Raw genomic sequence first — 21,423 nt, forward strand, 5'->3', positions numbered from 1 at the left:
TTTCTAGATTTCTCCAAGGCCCACTTCAATTTTATTTTCATAAAGATATTTCATACAAATAAATTTCTAATAACTTTACAAAACTTTGAAGCTTATTATAGCTTTTTTTTATTATAAAAAATATTATCATTTTGACTTTACAGTAAACTGCCAGGTGTCTGCTTTCAAATGAGACCATAATTATGCTTTTAGTGCAAAGGATTCACAAACTGTATTTGTTTTAGTCTGAGTATACATTTCTTAGGATTTTTTCAAAATTTAGAAATCAGCTTAACAGGTTAATATACAAAAAAATATCGAATTTTTTACAATTACGAGGTTAATGGGTGTTTTTGAAGTAAAATCAATTTCTCTTTCATGAGATTATTTTATCTTCTTTGCTGGTTTAGTATTTTAGTTCATCTGTCATTTCATTAGTTGTCTCATTAGTCCTATTTTCAATTTTTTGTAATGATCATCGTGGATTATTATGTGTAAAATTGCAAAAATATAATTAATTTATGCATGACGGTGATTTAAATCTAATTCACTTCAATAAACATGCTATTCTTGTCATGAACATTAAGGTGTGGTGGCGCTGCGGTGCAAATTCTACTCATCTTTAGTACCTTCCATGTTAATGCAAAGATTCTTAGAAAAAAATATCAACGAATATCCACTTCTTGAGCTTGGATTTCTCAACATCATGACTTTGCGTAAACATACACAGCACTTTCTAAAGCCAAGTGGTGTGTTATCTGTACGCATTTTGAGCTATCCGCATGTATGTTTACCTGTGTGATTCCGCATGCATGTCTACGCCTAAACAAACCATCATCTCCGCGTGTATGTCTACGCCGTGTGATTCCGCCAACCTGACAGAATGAATATTTATAGCCTAATTTTATATTTTGGAGCAACTAACTCCACTCCTACCCTAAACCTACCCACTCTCAACAATATAAAGCATGTAACAGGCAAATAGATGTACAGTCACATGTATTTATTGCAAAAACTGACCAAAAAACAGTATTAAAATTAACTCATATTGCATCTCAAGTCTTCTGAAGTCATACGATATCTTCATGTGAAGAACAGAGTTGATATTTTAATGTTTTAGTCGTTGAAATGATGATCGTGCTCTTTTGTGTACAGAACACGAACGCACTCGTTCATATTTCTGATTCAAATGAAACACACGTCACAACAAGTTTGTAATGACGCAATTGGTCACGAGACAGACGACAGCCAATGCTGTCAAAGCTGACGTGACGTTTCTTCCGGCGGCAATATTTGAAATGTATTATTAATCTTTGGCGGATGGATTCGACGTTACCGATCGCTTTTGGGGATTTTCTTCACACAAATCAATCGTTTTGCCTCGGAACACTTGGAGTATTTGTACTTTCTGAATAAATTGTGCCTGCAGTCGTATCTGCCTGTTATATCCTGTTTTTTATAACACACAAATTGGTAGGTTTAGGGAAGAGTTTGAGATACGCGTTCAAAATGTGTCTGAATATGTGTGTGTGTCCACAAGGTAAATGGATTTATAAACATACTAAATTATGTTTTTTGAAAAAATTAAAATTGCAGAATGTTCCTTGTAATGAGTAGGTTTAGGGGCTTTGTGTGTGTGATGGGTAGGTTTAGGGGATGTGTGTGTGTGATGGGTAGGTTTAGGGGTAGGGGCAGTGTAGGGGGATAGAATGAAATGGCGTTGATAAACACGCTAAAAAGCAATTATGCGTCTTCATAGCACGCCAAAATGGCATACGAATTGGCGTGTCATTCATACACCATTTCATGAGATCCGTCTGGATTTCTGGACGAACAGCAAAGGAAGCTGACCCCAGGCCTTTGTGTTCGATTCTGTGTTAAGGCATGGTATTCCCAATTTTGTGTTGTGGCTGGACTGGATTGATAAAGGTCTGCGTGACTATCGATGTCTTAAACCTAGTTAAACGTAGGAATTATGGTATTCTTCTGCACCCTGACGAGTAACTTTAACCGTTGTTCAAGTCAACTCAAAGACAGCCGGATGCTTTGTTTACAGACTATTTGTGGGTGGCTTTTTGACCTATCATTTCGTGTCGAAGGTGTCGCTATCAAAGATGTTCATCAATGATTGTATATTAAAGGACAACTCCGGTGAGAAATGAACCTAGGGGTAATTAACAGATGGTTACAGAGTAGATCGTTCTCTGGGATGCGTTTTCATGAAAACCGAATGTAAAGAGTTTTATCTTTAAAAACAGATTAGCTTATAACACTAGTCTATGGGGCACACAGTAGTGAAATTAAATCGCTAGTTAATACCACTAACAAGGCTCAAAATAGCCTCACACTAACACGGCAGCATAATGAGGGTCCCAACATGCAAACCGAAGCATTGAGAACTTTGTAAGAGTACAAACAGTTTAATAAGAAGACACTTTATAGACATAGTGCTTTACGCGATCACGGACAGGCGCCATCTTGGAAAACAGTCTCGACTCATCGAGCGACGAGAGCTCTGCTAAGTGATGAACTGTGACTTGGAATCTCATATGGTCCGTTGTTTCCGGAAGAAAACACTGAACAGAGACAGAGAAAATAAATAAATAAAAATAAAAATGTCCATGTTATTACATTTCACAAACTTAATTCCTATCGACCAGCTCACTTAGATCAGCGCTCGTAGATCGATTCATCGAGACTGTTTTTCGAGATGGTGCCTGTCCGTGAACGCGTAAGGCACTATGTTTACAACGTATCTTCTTATTAAACTGTTTGTACTCTAACAAAGTTCTCAATGCTTCGGTTTGCATGTAGGGACCTTGTTTGCATGTTGCATGCCGTGTTAGTGTGAGGCTATTTTGAGCCTTGTTAGTGGTATTAACTAGCCATTTAATTTTACCACCCTGTGTCTACCCTGTGCCCCATAGACAAGCGTTATAAGCTAATCTGTTTTTAGAGATAAAACTCTTTACATTAGATTTTCATGAAAACGCATCCCAGAGAACGATCTACTCTGTAACCATCTGTTAATTACCCCTAGGTTCATTTCTCACCGGAGTTGTCCTTTAAGAGTAGGGACAAATTTGTGAACAATTTGTTTTGTGATTTCACTGGAAAGAATAGAGTCTCTCTCCGCAATGGCATTAAGCGATAGATTGACATGCTCATCTGTGTGTGTGTAAAGACTATGTGTGTGCAAGCCATAGGGTGCAAGCCAATAAAGAATTTAAACCCTGCCTACTTTAATTTGATTTGCCATCTCAATCATTTTGACATTGATGAGCGCCGTTAGGAGGCAGACCAGACTAAAATTTAACTTTTAAGCCTTTTTGACATCCTTCAACCTTATTAACAAAGTCAACACCAACACTTGCCGACACTTGAATTTAGATTTTTAACCAATTAGCCTGTAACATTTTAATATTTGAAAACCACCAAACTGATCCCAAACAGCGTAGTTTTTGTCCACACGCCCAAAACAATTATGACCAATACAATTCAATTCTAAACCACCCAAATAAGTTCCTGGCTGCAGTTCACCTAATGACCACCAGTTTTGCTAATAACAAGGGTTTCTGAATTCTACATATAGCCCCTTTAAAAGATATGAAGTACTGGATACTCCATGTTAGCTTGCTTATGTAATACTAACAAGAAACTAACCACAGAATGAGAGCTGTAATTCCAATCACACAAGTTTGCGATGCTGTTTGCGAATTTCTGTTGGAACTGGGGTTTTGAGAAACACAGAATCTTTGATTTATGTTGGTAATGACAGAACTTGTGACCACAGTTGGCTAATGATTGGGAAACTCACCCCTGGATGGTTGGCCAGTCCATCACAGATCAATCATCACATTGCAAATGAGCATGTTACTGTATTCCATCCCACAGTGACATCAAAAAGACATTCATTTCTTGCAGACTTATTATGGGAGAACTTGGGAGAACTCCATGAGAAACTTCTCCAGTAATGTTCACACCGAAAAGCAATGATCGATAGTTGTTTAAATAGGAGTCACATTACAAAAACACTCATATGGTCTCAAACTAGTTTCTCTAATGTTTTAAATGCAAGTCTTATAGATTAACCATGTCTGACCATGCACAGCTGGTACCAGATGTACTCTTACCAGACGCAAGCTCTTATTTTCTCCACTGACTCAAAAGTCTGAATGCTCAGTCACCAGATGAAGAAATATTTCTAAGTTTTGGAAAGTGTGGGGCCCAACAGACGTCAATGGGACGTCAAAATGATACAGGAAATCCTTTGAATAAACCTCAGGGTAAAAAGGATTCTGGAAAAGAAACCCAACTCCTATAATAATTACAACGAACTGAGCTGCAAACTTGTGCACGCCATACTGAAGCAACAAACTGAAACTTCTCAAAGTTGAAGGTGAAAGATTAATTATTGACTCTAAACGATATAAACAATACCAGTGAACACAGCGATTTTGTGTCATTATTTAATTTTGGCATGATTTTGGCCAATAAAAATGTTTTTCACGTTTTACTCCAGTGTAAATTGGTTGTTGTCATATTTTAGCATAGTTCTCTTGTTGATGTTTTTTTCTATTGAGAGTCTTAAGCACTTACTATAAGAGCTATACAAATGTAGGTGTTTCAGGCTACCGAAAAAAACAGCATTTAAAGGTTGTTCGACACCTGTAAGACCTTTGATCATCTTCTGAACACAAATTAAGATATTTTTGTTGAAATCCGATGGCGCAGAAAGAACATTTCCTCTCTCAAGACCCATACAAGGTACTAAAGATGTTGTTAAAGTCCATCTCACTCCAGTGGTTCTACAATAATTTTATGAAGTGAGGAGGATTTTTGTGTGCAAAAACTAAATCTAAATAACAACTTTATTCATCAAGTTCTTGTCTTCCGTCTGGGCCTCTGACGTGAACTCACGAAGCACCATGATGCATAACGCACAAAATAGTTTTATTTGTGAACAAAGGTCTTACAAGTGTTGAACAACATGAGGGTAATTAATACAAAAATTAAATACATTTTGGTGAACTAACCTTTTAATAAATGTGTAGATTCTTTACCTACATAAGCCATGTTTCCACCGCAGGAACTTTCCCCAGTAACTGGGGACTTTGGAGTGGTACTCGGTGTGTTTCGACCACAGGAACCAGGATCTAAATGTAAAAAGTCCCCCTCAAAAAGTCCCTGCTCACGAGGTACTACTTTTTCAAAGTTCAGGAACTTTTGGGGATAGGACTTGGGCACTGAAAATACTGATTGGTTGAGTTCACACAGCATTTTGTTTCAACCACCATTTGTAAAAGTTTGTTTCTGTACATGCAGTAAGAGTTGTTTTCTATTCGAATCAACAATGGAGTTTAAAAAATACGACAGATGGACCGACAACGAGGTTCAGGCTTTATTACGTTTATATGCAGAGACCTGCAGGAACTGGCAAGTCAAGCACAGTCTTACCTCACCGGAATAATTTTCATGGTGCTTTAGAGCACGATCGAAACACATACAGCAACAGGTCTGGGGGGGAAAAGGCTCCTGGAAAAAATTGTTCCGGGTAATTTTGGTGGAAACCATGAAGGAGTTTAATTATTATTATTTGTGCTGTAATTGACACTGTTATAAATTTGGACAATTTACGGGCAATGATTGTAATTCATCGCGCACTATGGCTTTGCACAAAAAACAAAGAGACATAAGTACAAAAAAAAAAACTAATAAAACGATGTAGATTACAGGCCAAGAGAGAAACATTTTTTTTTTTTTTTTACAACAATAATGTATTGTAAATGTGTGTTTTTTTTTTAAATTGTTACAAGCAATAACACGTTTTATTGTCCCAGCCCATTTCCCTTTACTATCTTTGTTCCCCATCATTGGATTTAGAAATGTATGGCTAATATTATAGTGAAGGGATCAGCTTACAAAATAGAAATAACAAATCTTATTTAACACATTGTCTTAATTTTCTAGCCTGAACTAAAGAGTTAGGAAATGCACTTTCATGATGGCAAAATATTCCATTACTTTAATGGACATACTGACAAATTTATAATTATGATTAAGGAAACAAAATTACATTGGAAACAAAAATCTGGATTTTCTTTGCAACATTCACTGAGGAATTGTTTGTAAATTTCAAAAATCTTTACAAAGCAATGGCAAGTAACAAAAAAATAAATAAATAATAAATTGTGTGTGTGTGTGTGTGTGTGTGTGTGTGTGTGTGTGTGTGTGTGTGTGTGTGTGTGTGTGTGTGTGTGTGTGTGTGTGGTTTTTTCAGATCTACAGTAGGCCTACAAACTTATTGCTTATATATATATATATATATATATATATATATATATATATATATATATATATATATATGAGAGAAGGCCCATTCACGTATGTCCCTCAACAGTTTTTAGCATCCCTCCACAGCACCCTCTACTCACACTTGACTGGTTACTATCCTAACCAGAGATATGGGGGGAGTACTCTGCATGGGTGCGGCCCAAAATACCGAGCTCGGAGCCCTTTCCTCGGACAGCACGCCAAATACGCATCCTACTTTACTCTGATTATTTTAAATTGTGAACTATATTCACAAGTTCACAATCAGAGTAAACAGGATGCGTATTATATATATATATATATATATATATATATATATATATATATATATATATATATATATATATATATATATATATATATATATAATACGCATCCGATTTACTCTGATTGTTTGTAATTGTAATATTAATTTGTAATATATATATATATATATATATATATATATATATATATATATATATATATATATATATATATATATTATCGTTATAATCATATCAATAATTTCAAAAAAACTGACATTGCAGACGAAGGTTTAGCACAATAATAGTATATCTGACGTCACAGTGGTCATTTCGTAGTTTATATACATTTAGCTTATATAAACATACATTTTTTGGAGGAGAAAGACTTGTCGTTTGTCATCCAAAACGAAAAACGGATTGGTCGTCAACCCATAAAAGACACACACGAGTGCGCTCTCTCTCTCTCTCTCTCTCTCTCTCTCTCTCTCTCTCTCTCTCTCTCTCTCTCTCTCTCTCTCTCTCTCTCTCACACACACACACACACACATACACACACACACACACACACACACACACACACACACACAATCATTGACGCGTGCTGACGTCAGAGCGCGTCAGCCCCACAGCAGCAAACAGTTGATTTCTCCAGTTCTGCTGCCTCCCCATCACAATATGCAGTCGATTATGGATCCTGACAGTGTGGTTTTACGCACAAACGATACTGCGTGTGTTAAAATACTCTTTGTGACTGTGAGATTTAGAAGTCAAAGAAACAAATCCGAACTGTATGTACTCAGAAGGACCCGAAATGCACCAACATGTCTTTATAGCGAATGATGGCCTCTAGTGGAAACACTTATAAACACCCATTTGTCCTTACACGCTGTTTTCATATTAATTCCCCAACGTCCTGCCTCGACACTATAACATAAGAGGATGTCCAACCCTGAGAAATGACGCCCCCATTCCCCCCCGAGCAGTGGGAAAACACACTACAGCAGTCCGGAGCAGAGCAGCTGCGCCAGAGTGCGGCGCAGCCGGGGAGGAGATACGCGAACGCCGCCACTCTCAGTGCCATTCTCCGGCTCTACTCGAGACGAGCTCTCTACGACTTTTTGCTTTATTTTTAAACATTATATTTGGAAGAGAGGACGGGCGCGTCTACATACTGGACACAGATACATCAGTGCGCGTACGGGCGCGTAAAACACGGCGTACTATAGCGTCTTTTAGACTTGACGCGCTTTGATGTCATCCGGCGTTTCAGGGTCGGATCGTTTCATTTATAGCAGCAGGTCGACATTAAACTAGACGCATATCATATCAAGAGTTATCATTACTCGCTTGAGGTCAGACATGGAAGATGGTCCGCCTTCCACAAGCTGTTTCCGAAGATTCACGGACTGTTTCCTTGGCTCAAGTAGGTATACTTATTGTTTCCTTGTGTACTAGTAACTAAGGGTGTTGCAAAATATAACGTTTTGTTGCGCGCTTGCACTGCGTTGCAGCTGCATACTGGGAAACTTTTGGCTTTTGCTTTATTTTCCAACGTGAAGTTTGGGTGGCAATATTTGCGCAACGGCTGCAAGAAAGTGTGAACGATTATGTCCATTACAGTTAAGTCGTTCAGATAATAGTCTGTCATCAGCTGTTATGTGTGGTTATAAGTTTTTAGTGCAGTAGCTGGGTGGGGACATACATGTGCTCATCCTTTGAATTTAATAAGCGTGGCCATAAACTTGTTTTGTGATTTCCTCTTTCATTTAAAATGCGCAGAGAGGATACACAAGACACAAGTCAACGGTTGTCTACTGGAATGTTAATTAGCCGGTGTATTTTTTTTTCTTCTTCTTCTGGAGCAATCTAATACAGGACAGGCCAAGAAATGCAGACTAAACAGTGGACCTGTTTTAAAAAAAATATTACCTGTGGTGATTAATTTAGTCCTTGATTAGTTTCACATGCAGAGAAATTATTGGAATTATTTCCTTCCGTGCATAGCAGCTCAAAGTATGCGTGTAGGACAACAGTGTCGAGATGTTGTTGTGGTGACCTCTCCTCTGATGAATATCATGACATTAGTATTGAACCAATTGACATAAGAGCACAGCTTAAGCTGAATGTGCTACTAATGACAGACAGGTAAGCAAGAATGTCACAGGCTTTCACTGAGGTACACTGCCTTGAAATACCTACTTATGATGTTTTCTCATAGGCAAGGTTTGTTTCAAATATACGCACACATACAAATGGCATACTAGTCGTAATTTAGAGCATGTTGCTGCAAATGACAGCAGGTATTAAAGGCCATAATAATAACTCTTATGGCGTTGCATTTACTATGCAACTTACATGTAGTGTTTTGCATCAAAAATATATTTGTTTATCATTCATGTTATGTATTGTCATTATTATAAATTATGAAGAGGTGTTTCTCTATGCTAAGGACATTTCTCCATTATTAAAGGAGATTTGTACATTATGTACATTGCATCCAATAAGATGTGAATGTTTTTTTAAAAGGTGAAAGTTATAGCATATTTTCCGCTTGTGGAATTATATTGCAACTGAAAATAGTTATTTAGTAATATAGACTTTTCAATACGAAAAAAATCAGTATAATACTCCTAACTGGCTTTGCTTCAGGATCTAGCCTTCTTGTTGTATAAATTGTGTTAAAAATAGTTTGATGTATAAAAGTAAATACAAAAGCACATTGAACTAAATGCTACCTGAACCTGCACACTTATCAATATGCAGAAGTATTAACAAGGCATGGGCTTAATAGGAACTCTGATATTTTAGTTTTACTTTGTCATTAAAAATATGTCTCATGAATTACGATGGTTTCGTGCTGTCGGCAGATGATAATTCGCAGCACATAACACATTGTGGTCGGCACAAACCATGTTTATCCACGCTGTAAGTGACGCAGTATAGTATGGGTCATATTTTCCTTTACTTTGTGTCATTGTGTTCCCGGTTTTTAAGCATGTCATGAAATTGTCTGCCTATTTTGACTAATTTGTAAGTGAGGGATTAATTTGCATCAAAAAATTGCATTGGTTTTGATTGGGCGCATTGCCTTTGACACCAGCAACAAAAGATACGGAAATCCCATTTATTTTGCTGTGCTTACTCTATTTAGTTTTATTATCAGTTTCTTTACATATTTTTATGATCACTTTTTGTTTCTAGACATTAGGATATGACACAGACCGCATGACTTAGCTGATGAACTAAATATTAATGGAGAATGCCAGCAAAAAATTCAAAATCCGTATTAATCCCAAATAATGGAATATAAAGACACTTATAGTTACATTAGTGTTTTTGCAATCTGTGTGGTAAGACTCCAGGAGTAGAGCAGTGTGGTGGTGAAGATGTTTGGTTTGTCATTGCATCTCTCAGAGACAGTGCTGAGTCTGGGCTTTCCTGCTGCTGTCTGTAAGGCTGCTGATATCAGCACATCACCACATGTAAACAATGGAAATTCATCATTGATTTTTAAAAATGTATTATTGATATTTGGAATTTGTGGATTAGGGTTAGCCTCATGAAATGACATAAACGGATATTTAAATTGACTGTGACTAATCGCTAGAGTTGTCTGATTCACAGTTTTATACATTAACTAAGAATTAACTCTACATTTGTTACATTATTTATTAATTTAATGTGTGCACACAAAAAGTATTCTCATCTCTTCATAACATTACGGTTGAACCACTGTAATCACATGAACTATTATCATGTGACCGTATGATTTAATGATGTCTTTCCTACCTTTCTGGGCCTTAAAAGTTGCAGGTACGTGCTCAGAGAGCTCTCGGATTGCATCAAAATGATCTTAATTTGTGTTCCGATGATGAACGAAGGTATTACAGTTTTGGACCGACATAAGGGTGAGAAATTAATGACATCATTTTCTTTTCTTTTTTCTTTTTTTTTCTCAGGGACAATACACAATAATACATAAAATATGTAAAATGTGCCAGATTTAGCCAACCCTGGCTAATTTTCATCCGTAGTCCCTTGGCAGGTTGATGTTAAGGACAGGGACACGACAAAACTAAAAATACTGAAATGAATGAAAATACTATACCAAAATGTCTAGAAATTATCACAATTTTTAAAGCATTTTTGAGAAACCACAGTGATAATTATTGGAGGGCCACTCATGCTTTCCTCTGAAAGCAAAATACAACTCACCAAAAGTATTTTTTTTCTCAATGGGACATTACAAGTACCCCTAATACCGGCTCGTGTGCACCGTCCTGTTATCTGACCAATATAATCTATAAAAACAGCTGGAGCAAAACCATTTAAAATTGTATCAAATGTTCCCGATTTAAAATGGAAAGTGTAGTTAAAATTAGGGCTGTCAAACGATTAATCGCGATAAATCACATCCAAAATAAAGTTTGTGTATACATAAAATGTGTGTGTACAGTGTATAATTATTATGTATTTATAAATACACACACATGCATGTATATATTTAAGAAAATCTGTGTGTGTATATATATATATAATATATATAGTACAGGCCAAAAGTTTGGACACATTACTATTTGTAATGTTTTTGAAAGAAGTTTCTTCTGCTTATCAAGCCTGCATTTATTTGATCAAAAATACTGAAAAAGAAATGTAATATTGTGATATATTATTACAATTTAAAATAATTGGTTTTCAATGTATCATACTTTAAATGATTATTTATTTCTGTGATGCAAAGCTTAATTTTCAGGATCATTCTTCCAGTCTTCAGTGATCATGATCCTTCAGAAATCATTCTAATATGATGATTCATTATCAAAGTTGGAAACAGTTCTGCTTCTTAATATTTTTTCATAACCTGTGGTGCTTTTTTTAAATAATACTTTGATTAATAAAAAGGGGAAAAAAGAAGCAAATGTTTTAAAAATAGAACAACAGTATACACTACTGGTCAGTAATTTGGGTCAGTCATTTTTTTTCTTTCTTTTTTTGAAATAAATCAATAATTGTATTTGGATGTGTTAAATTGATAAAAAAAAAATGATAGTACAGAAGATTTATATTCTTTGAAAATATATGTTTTTATTTTGAATAAATGCAGTTTTTTTTAACCTTTTATTCATCAAATATATTAGGCAGCAGAACTGTTTCCAACTTTGATAATGAATCATATTAAAATGATTTCTGAAGGATCATGATCACTGAAGGCTGGAGTAACGATCCTGAAAATTCAGCTTTGCATCACAGAAATAAATGATCATTTAAAGTATAATACATTGAAAACCAAATATTTTAAATTGTAATAATATATCACAATATATATATAATATATTGTGATATATTATTACAATTTAAATATTTGGTTTTCAATTTATATTTGAAATATTTAAAATATTTGGCTTGATGAGCAGAAGAAACTTCTGTCAAAAACATTACAAATAGTAATGTGTCCAAACTTTTGGCCTGTACTGCAAATATTTCTTTAATATCTACATGTATGATTGTGCCTTCATAATAATTATACACAGCACACACACATATATTATATGAACACAAACTTTTATTTTGGATCCGATTAATCTCGATTAATAATTTGACAGCCCTAGTTAAAATGCTACAATGGTAAAAACGAATTGGCTTTTACCTAGAACCTTGAGAATTTGTTTATATACAATTTCAACCGGTTTAAGAAAAGATTTGCATGTTTGTGTGAAGGTAGCAGAGGTGGGAATAAGACACAAGTACTTGCAGTCATGTGCAAGTCTCAAGTCTGAACCTTCAAGTCTCAAACAAGTCCAAGTCCATTTTTGTGAGAGTCAAGTCAAGTCAAGTCACTGCTTTATGTCAAGCAAGTCAAGTCATAGCTTGGGTCAAGCAAGTCACTGGCAAGTCATACAAATGTTTGACTTGAATTATAAACTACAGTAGTTATGGTCTATGGGAGTTTTAGTTGCCACAAAAATTTTAATATGCATTTCTATTGCATGAACATTACTTGTCCAGTTGTTAATACAATAAAAATTAACAAAATGAAAACTACATAGCCTAAAATGGAAATCTAACTGAAATGTGGCCACTATATTGGGTGAGATGCATTCTCTTTGTTATTTGAATTTTCTCTCTCATCCTAGTCCTGTACAGGGTGACCAGTTGATGACTAATATTATGACTAACAAACTTAAGAGACAGGTAGTCATACAGTACGTAATGTGTCGATCATCATCAAGTTCATTAATAAAACTGCTGCTTCTTTAGTCAAACTATTTCTTAAAAAATCTCAAATTCTCCAAATAAAATTTCACTGTTTACCACTTTCTTCACGTTTTTTTAAAAGAAAGCTGAGAATCCATTATTATTCCTATTTAAAATGTACTACCTCCATGTTTCTGACCCTGGAAAAATACTTCTGCTTTCACATCATGATTTGGCCTTGTTGATAAAATCATACAAACAGTTTTCTTAACATTAATATTTTGAAATGTGATTCATGGTATCAGGTAATTTCTGCGCAGCCTGTTGTTTGATAATTTATTTATTTATTTAAAAAAATTGTAGGCCTACATACAAGACAGCCCAACATTTTTGGGGTATACTAACCCTTTAACTAATGTTGAACCTAATTGTAAAGTTTTGAATAAATGAATCTGAATGATAGAATGAGCCAGTTCTTTAAAAAAAAAAGTCTTGAGTGCATCTAAGGGTGAAAGAATTGTGTGATAATTTTATTAAACAGAATTCCTGCAATACATCTGAAAACATTTTATTGCCAAATGTATCACTTGAAAATTGTGAACCACACTTTTTGCTACTGTACTGTAGGAACATACACTTATGACACATGTATACGAACGCAAAGGTGAACGCACAACACTGAAACGGTCTTTTGTGACATTTGAATTCCCCGCTGTGATGCGATCTCATGCATAATATAGTGCAGTGATTGAATTAAAACGGTTCATTCTCATAAATAAATGCAGAGAAAAGCTCAGAAACTGATGACGTAGATGCAGCCAATCACAACTCTAGATTAACCCATATACCTTGGTGCTTTTTAAACCAGAAGAATGAAATGGCTCTGAAAAACTAAGTGCTATTCTTTTCATTGATGTGCAACCTGTACATATCTCTTAACAGCTCAAAAATGTGTTTTAGGTTTCATGAGCCTTTAAATAATGTGATGAATGAATAAAGCCAAACAAACACATAGCATGTTATTTAATTTGGACCCTAATTTAATTTGAGAGTATGTAGTGCGATAGTAAGATGTTATCTGATAGATTAGATGTGGAAAAAAGGCTTTTCTATCAGAATGGGACAAGTCATGCTACCGGTGGTGTGGTGTTGTTTTATATCAGCTCTGCCCTAGTGTGTGTGATGGACCTCTCCACAGAGGCCGTTTTTGAGGCCACTCCAGGTCAACACTAATATGATCTGACAGGCCATCTACAGAGTGCTTAACTCAATGAAGAACGCTGCATTGTCATGCAGGAAACGCTCATCGAAGACACTTCCTCCCCCAGCTGGATGTCATTTAATCATCCCGGTGAATTCCCTTCTCAAATGGCCTTTCACTAAATATGAGTCAATGAAACGGCCTCACGTGAAATACATTCAGCACTCCGCCAGACGTACAAAATGCCACTGCACACTATTGACAATCTCATTAAAAAGTCAAAAAAGACCAGTAGACAACTGGACAATTACAACGTTTTCAAATGTTTGCAAAATGTCTTGCCCTCATCAATGATTTTCGAAGGGAATACAAATGTGTATGTGTTTGCATGTTTGAGTTTAATGTTTTTTTTTTTTTTACTTCCACTTCTAATGAGAAATAAACATTGCAATCATTACATATTTGTTGGGCTATGTATATAGCTTACTTTAATTGGTTTTATCATCAGAAACCTGTACCATTAGTTTCCAGGACGTGCCTTCATTCTCAAACAATGCCACTGACTTCAGTTTTGGCACATCCAAAAGCCCATTAGCCATGGCATAAATTGTCATGCGGGTGATGCAAGGTTGTGTCTGGCCTGTCCACTTGTAGTGTATTTCAAATCTTAACACTAAACACAGAAAGGTAGGGTGGCCAATTTTCAGAGAGGCTAGCATCGAGTTGGCTTTGAAAGCATAAAATCCCACCCTAACTTCAGAGCGTCTCCAACCTCCTTCAAAACACATGAACATGCAGGGAGCAAACCAAAGAGTCACAAGAGATGACGTTAACTACTAGTGATGAATTGAGGAATCAACTTTATCTTGAGCTTTTGATATATAAAAGGTCATGGTAATATAAGAATATCCTCTAAGTTTCAGAGCTGAAAACTTCCTTGTTAGTCAAAGAAAAGCTTTTATAGACACCAGGCTGAGCAGACGGTCCTGTGCTTCATACTGACGTCAGTGCGCAACGAAACACGCCTCTACCGCGAGTCTAATTCAGTAGCCCCGCCCACTGACTCATGGAGGGCTCGTGCTAGCTGGTCAACAACAATAAACATGCAGAGGAAGATTAAGATATTGCGGTATTCCTGGTTGTGGAAGAACACAGTCGCTGCATAAGCTTCCTTCTGATCCTGATATTAGGAATGAGAGGTTGAACTTTATTTTTAATGAAGTTCCAGCTCACGTGGGGAAGACATGTTCACTTCAGTTCACTGCGGGATCGTTGGTAAACAAATCTCCGGTCGATGCTGGATTTAGATCCGACAGGAATGGTGCAACACACTTATGTGAGTAAAACGTGTTGTTATATGTGATAGTATTGCATTTTTATAGATCGTTTTGCTTATGTGTACGTGTCTAACAGAAACATACCTTTAGCACGCTGGACTCAAGACACGTATGGGCAAGGGCTCGCAAAGTCTGGCAGGCCGATCAATTTTATTATATTCCGTTCTTGTTCTGCTACTCTCTCTCAGTCTCTCTCGAGTTGACATCTGAAGGGCGGCGCACGGCAAACGTGTATGTGCGCACAGTTCGCGCTTATATCGTCCGATCTTGCAGACTATGTAAAGTAAAATAATATTAGTCCAATCAATCGCGGGTCGATGAGAAATAAATCATTGTGTTTGTTTGAAGACGTTTACGAGCCCTGTGATCGAGATAATCATTCTGGTTGCCGCTTCTCCCTCACTCTCTCCTCTCCATCATGTGAACTGACAGGGGAGCTTAAGCTCATTAAATATGCAAATCTTATCCAATCCTAGCCGTAGCCGTTTACTTCCAAGTCTCCAACCCAGCGTTTTGGAGAGAGCCTCAAAATCAGTGTAGAAAATAGCCTATTACTTATTGGTTATGGTGTTTTTGAATGTAAAAACAAAAAACTAAAAATTCATTAGTTGACCTCAGTCAACAGTATAACATTTTTTTAAAAGCCAGTTCATGACACCTTTAAAGCACTTAACATTACAATAATAACAAACATAAACAACTTGAAGAGCACTGACCTGTACCACCTGACTGCTGCAGATTCATTTTGGCATTGATAGTGTTGCCATTGAAACGCATTCGCTCGAGTCACAAACTGCTCCGAGTGTAACGTCACAGGTTTCCATCTCATCCAAATTACATTAGTTAGGGTGTGAATGCAGCATAAGCTCATTGTTTTGGTTCAGGAGGAACCCTTTATGACCAACCAGAGACTACTTCATTTAGACTACTTAAATTAGTGATTACTATCAGGATGTGAAGAGACTTTCAACCAGCATAACAAAAAATCTTTCTGGAGCAAATCACCAGCATTCAAAAAACATTTAAGTACACTATTAAAAAGTGCACTTTGTAATAATAAAATAAGAAAATTACTTAAAATTAATTTTGATCTGTTGATTTAAATACTAAAATACATGTAAAGTACTTAGTTTTAAATTAACTGTAGTGTTATTTGATATCACATTTAAAGTTAATGTGTTTTAAATGGACAAAATTGCAACTTCGCCATTACAAATGTTTTAAATTATATATAACATAAAATACAGGATATACACATTTTATTGCAAATGGCATAACAGTATGTTTCATAAATGTTTGTCAGTACATTCATATTGTACTTTCACAATATTCCAAAGACAAAAGTACTACTTAAGAAATTACTTAAAGGGGACATATTATACCCCTTTTCACAAGATGTAATATAAATCTCTGATGTCCCCAGAATGAGTCTAAGTTTCAGCTCAAAATGTCCCCCAGATAAATTATTATAGCTTGTCAAAATTGTTCCTATTTGAGTGTGAGCAAAAACACACACATTTTGTGTGTCCCTTTAAATGCAAACGAGCTGCTGTACACCAGCTTCAGACAATCCGTCAATAACAAAACAGGCGAATATCAAATCAACCAAAAGGACAGAAATAACCAGTTGTGGAGTGCAGCCTTAAATGTTTGACCCAGAGTCGGACACAGATGGAGAGACTCAGTAAGACGTTGCAACTTTTAGACTGCACCTGCACGTTTCTGAATAGTTAGTGGATACATTTATGTAAGCTAATGTTCGTCCCCTGACTATACAAAGCATAATAAATGTGTGTTTATGAATTACGCAGACGGTGAGTATTTTCGAAATAAAACTAATGCCAGAGCTCTAGACTCTCTTAATACAGTCAGAGACTATGGTAACTTTAGCCATATTAGACATACAGCATTCTAGAAAACTCATTCAAAAAAGAAAATTAGCAAACATTTGCAAAATATGAAGTGCCATCCTTACAAGTTCTGGATATGAAGGTAGAGCACAAGATGTTGCTATTGACCCATCCTCAGAAACAACTTTTCACAAATCCAGTGTTGTACTGTTGGTGAAGCAGTCATGGGTATAATTATTTGCGCAAATATATAAACTTTTACTGACATTCTTTGGCAGTATTGGCACATTTCCTTCAAAAAAGAAATTCAACCACGGTGTTCTATGTGGTGTCCGGTAGTCTATGTTCTGTATCTGTATCTATAGTCTACATCTATGTTCAAACACTTTATAAAAGGGAATTTTTAATAAAAGGTCCCTTTTAGTCTTTCTTAAAGGGATTTTAAAAGCACTCTACAAGTTCAAATAATTGCTTTTAAAATGCATTTAAACAAAAAAAATTGTCATTTAATTGTAAATAACATAATTGTAATAAGGAAAACAATTTATCTAATAAAAAAACACTCCATTCAGTTTGCACCTAAGCATGTTCCTTTAAATTACCATAATAAATATTCTTTTCTAAATAGTATTTCTTTTTCACAAGGGATGGCAAGTACGTGAATGCAAATACGTCTAGCTACGCAAGCTTGATTGTGTAAGTTGTTGCGTTCTGAAATGTCACTGCAATTTATAATGCAATGCAAGTGAGAGTTGCATTATTTTCCTCAGTTCCACAAGGCCCACTAAGTGATCATTAGTGTTTACCAGGGGCATTGCTAGACCTGAAAATCATTATCTGATGAGGTAGGTTACAGTAAATCGATACTGTATGTCTGCTAAAAGGCTTTCTTATTCATTGAATGTTATCATATACATAATTTGAATTATTTAAAACTTGAAGGCTGATTGTAATGCGAACTGAAGTGAAAGTATCCTGTGTGTTCTCTTCAATCATAAGCCTTTGCCCCGCCCCCTCACTGTGCTCCTCCTCCTTCACGTTTCCCTGTGGAATCCTCGACTTGCATAGCCTCACAAGCTAGACCCACATCAAGATGTTGTGTCTGGAAACTCACCATTGACAGGGCTCAATCTGAGGGGCGGGATAAACGGTTGTCTTTCAAATTCCCTCTGCACACAATAGTATGCGGAGCTAGTTGATCGATTAATATTTCGCCATATCCATTCTGCTAAACTCCGAACACATCTTCCCTTCTTAAGAATGATTTCAGTGCCGTTCTTTGTTCTTTTCTCAAACAAAGGATCAACTCCAAGTCTTCCAGATTCGCAGCCAAAGCCGATTCGAAAGACTGCAGTTTGCCAGCTTTTTTGTTTACAAAAAGAACGCAACTCACCCGTAATTATGTTAAGCCCTGCCCACCGACCAAGCGGCAACCTCCCGCGATCTCTCTTGAAGCCAATACGCAAGTAATGTAAACTGCAATTCCTTAACTGGCCGCTAGAGGCAGGCTCCAGAAGGGAGCAAAATTTCATTGAGCCCCATGTTAAAATTCTCAACTTTACAGCAGAATAAAACATGTTTACAGCTTGGTACAAATTGTGTTTTTTGCCTATACGGCTAATTTTGATCTTCATGACAACTGTGAGGGGGGTGAATTTTTTTATAACTCATTCGTTTACGTTATATAAAGCCTTAAAGTTCTGCATAATTAAGGGCGTGGTTACGAGCGGATAGCCATTTATCTGCGTCTATAGTCATTGCATCACCTCAGCTCCACGCACATCCCGCCTTTTTCTGTTATCCGGGAGTGACACGCGATGACTCGCTCACAAGATGGCAATGCCCAGCTCGCCCATACTTTAAGCTTCAGAACGGCTTATCGGCATCCTATGGGTGACGTCACGGACACTACATCCATATTTTTTTACAGTCTATGCCACCGACTCTTTATATGATGTGACTGGCCCGACCAGAGTTTGTTTTTTCCAGCTCAGAAGTCTACTGAGAGTTGCTAGACGACACTCGCAGCAAATTAGATTTGCTGCCGCTAGGGTGCGTCTAGATTTCTAGGCTACGACTTGCAATCAGTCAGACGATTATTCATAATTAGGGCTGTCCAAATTAACGCATTAATAATGCATTAATGCAAATTTTAATTTTAAGTGTTCAATTTATTAGCACACGATTAACACAGCAAGCATTTTCTGTTTGATCCATGGCGTAGCCCATAGCTGGAGAAATTGAGTCATAGACATAAAGGATGCAGCAGCAGACATTAATAGGGAAAGAAAAGGGTTAACATTACGACCGTTTCACACCGCAAGCGTGAGCGGCGCGTGAGCAGCGCATATTTTTTTCGCCGCCCATGTTAATCAATGAGTGCATTCACACCGGGAGCAGGAGCAGCGCGAGAGCGTCAAGCAGGAGCGTCGCGTGAGCAGCAGTGAAGCGGGGGTTTCGGCGGCGAGCCTATTTTTGCTCCTGACGCTCAATTAAAGTGAAAGCACACTTTTAAAGGACAAAATAAATATTATTTCACACAAAAAAGTGCTTAAAACGCAAACAGGAAGCACGTGTAGTGTATTTGAACAATAAATGGAGTATGTCAGAAAAGAAAACAAAGAATAAAAAAAATATTTTGAAGATTTACCAATTTAAACTTGTTTTGATTATTCAGTTTGGGTGAAAGTATGGTTATGATTATAAAAAATAAAGTAAACTAGCCAGAAAATATAATAAACTTTAGTTTAGTTTAGTATTTAATACTCAGACAGGTATAGGCTCTCTGTCTGCAGCTGCAGTCACGGTGAGAAGTGAAAGCAAACTTTTGATGGACAAAATAAATATAATATCACAAAAAAGCGCTCAAAATGCACACAAGAAGCACACGTGGTGTGTTTTAACAACATGTGTGTTTAATGTCATTAAAGAAAACGAAGAATAAAAATCATCTGTAGAAGATTTACCCATTTAAACTTGTTTTAATTATTCAGTTTGGGCAAAAGTATTATAAAAAGTAAAGTAAACTAGCCAGAAAATATACTAAAATGTATTTTAAATGCAAAAGTAGTCCAAGGCACTCGATGATGACGGCCTATTGACGGTGTATTTACGCTGAAGTGCTGCTCACGCGCTGCTCACGCTTGCGGTGGGAAACAGGCATTAGTATTGCTATTCTAAACCAAAAGTGCAGTTATTGCCTACAAGCTACCATATTTTCTGTTTAACTTTTATTAGACTCCAGGTTGAAAGAAAAGTGATTTGTACACTGAGCACATTCTCTGCAGCCCGAGCGCAATGCACTGAAGCTCACTCTGGCTCATATCTGAGGTAAATCATTAACACCATCACCACTTACATTACATGTGTTTTATTGAACTAATACATCACAAACGAATACGCGGGTAGCTTTTCTGAACAAGACTGCTCCCAAGTCCGTGTTTCTCACACTGTTTGCACCTGAGACAAGAGATTTATGCATGTTATTTCTGGAAAAATTCCTACTATGATGCAAATTGATGATATTTGCATCATAGGAGGAATGTTTGGCCAAAGGCTAAAGACTACAGCCAGCAGAGAGAGCCATTTCCGCATGTTTTGAACCCGCACATGTGGAATGGGATCACACTCAGAGCTCAGCTCAGCTACAGGCACTCATTTAAACGGAGCTATGGTGAGCAGTGGAAGTCTTTTAACTTCTCAAATTAATTTCTATGAAAGTTAAGCTTGCAAAGGCATGAACTGTTCATGCTTGCAAAGGCATGAACATGAACTGAGACCAGACTGAACTCGCGTTGTGAATGTAGGCCGCGAGTGTGGTCGCGATTACCTCAGCTCTCAACACGAGACCTCATCAGCTCATTTATCTGACTCCTGCAGTTAGTGCTCAGTGCTGTGATACTCGCGCGGTGACTCACTCATTATATTGAACACACACGTTTAGTTTTTAATTGTAGTGTCTTCTCCAACTCAGTCATGGTAATCAAGTAGGTAGGTGGCTTTGGGAATGGCCTCACAGGGCAGCGAAGCATTCTGGGAATTGTAGTCTTTCATCCCCATGAGCCAAAATACATTTTCTGTCTTTTCTCAGTCTAGAAAGGACCAAATTCAAAAATAATTTCACATTTCTACTACATTGATGAACCAAGTTTAAATACAGATTCATCTTCCCAGCGCTGAAGTACCCCTTTAATTTAAGATACATTTACAAATGATACAAATGTACGATTAAGCTGCAATTAATCACGAGTTAACTCATGACAATCATGTGATTAATTTTA

At 36.6% G+C, this 21,423-nt stretch overlaps 1 protein-coding gene across 4 annotated transcripts in view; it reads left to right on the top strand.

Moving 5' to 3' along the window:
* Positions 1-21,423, top strand: part of pde10a (phosphodiesterase 10A) — a 205,326-nt gene that overhangs the window by 46,398 nt on the left and 137,505 nt on the right. Inside the window, exon 1 of one of the 4 annotated variants that reach the window (XM_067421738.1) lies at positions 7,466-7,983. The exons of the other annotated variants lie outside the window; for them this stretch is intronic. Within the exon in view, the coding sequence (XP_067277839.1) occupies positions 7,920-7,983 (64 nt within the window). The 5' untranslated portion in view covers positions 7,466-7,919. Of the gene's footprint in view, positions 1-7,465; positions 7,984-21,423 lie in introns of those variants that run through there. 4 annotated transcript variants of the gene reach the window in all.

Source organism: Pseudorasbora parva, chromosome 17 (genome assembly GCF_024679245.1).
Source record: "Pseudorasbora parva isolate DD20220531a chromosome 17, ASM2467924v1, whole genome shotgun sequence".
NCBI lineage: Eukaryota > Metazoa > Chordata > Actinopteri > Cypriniformes > Gobionidae > Pseudorasbora > Pseudorasbora parva.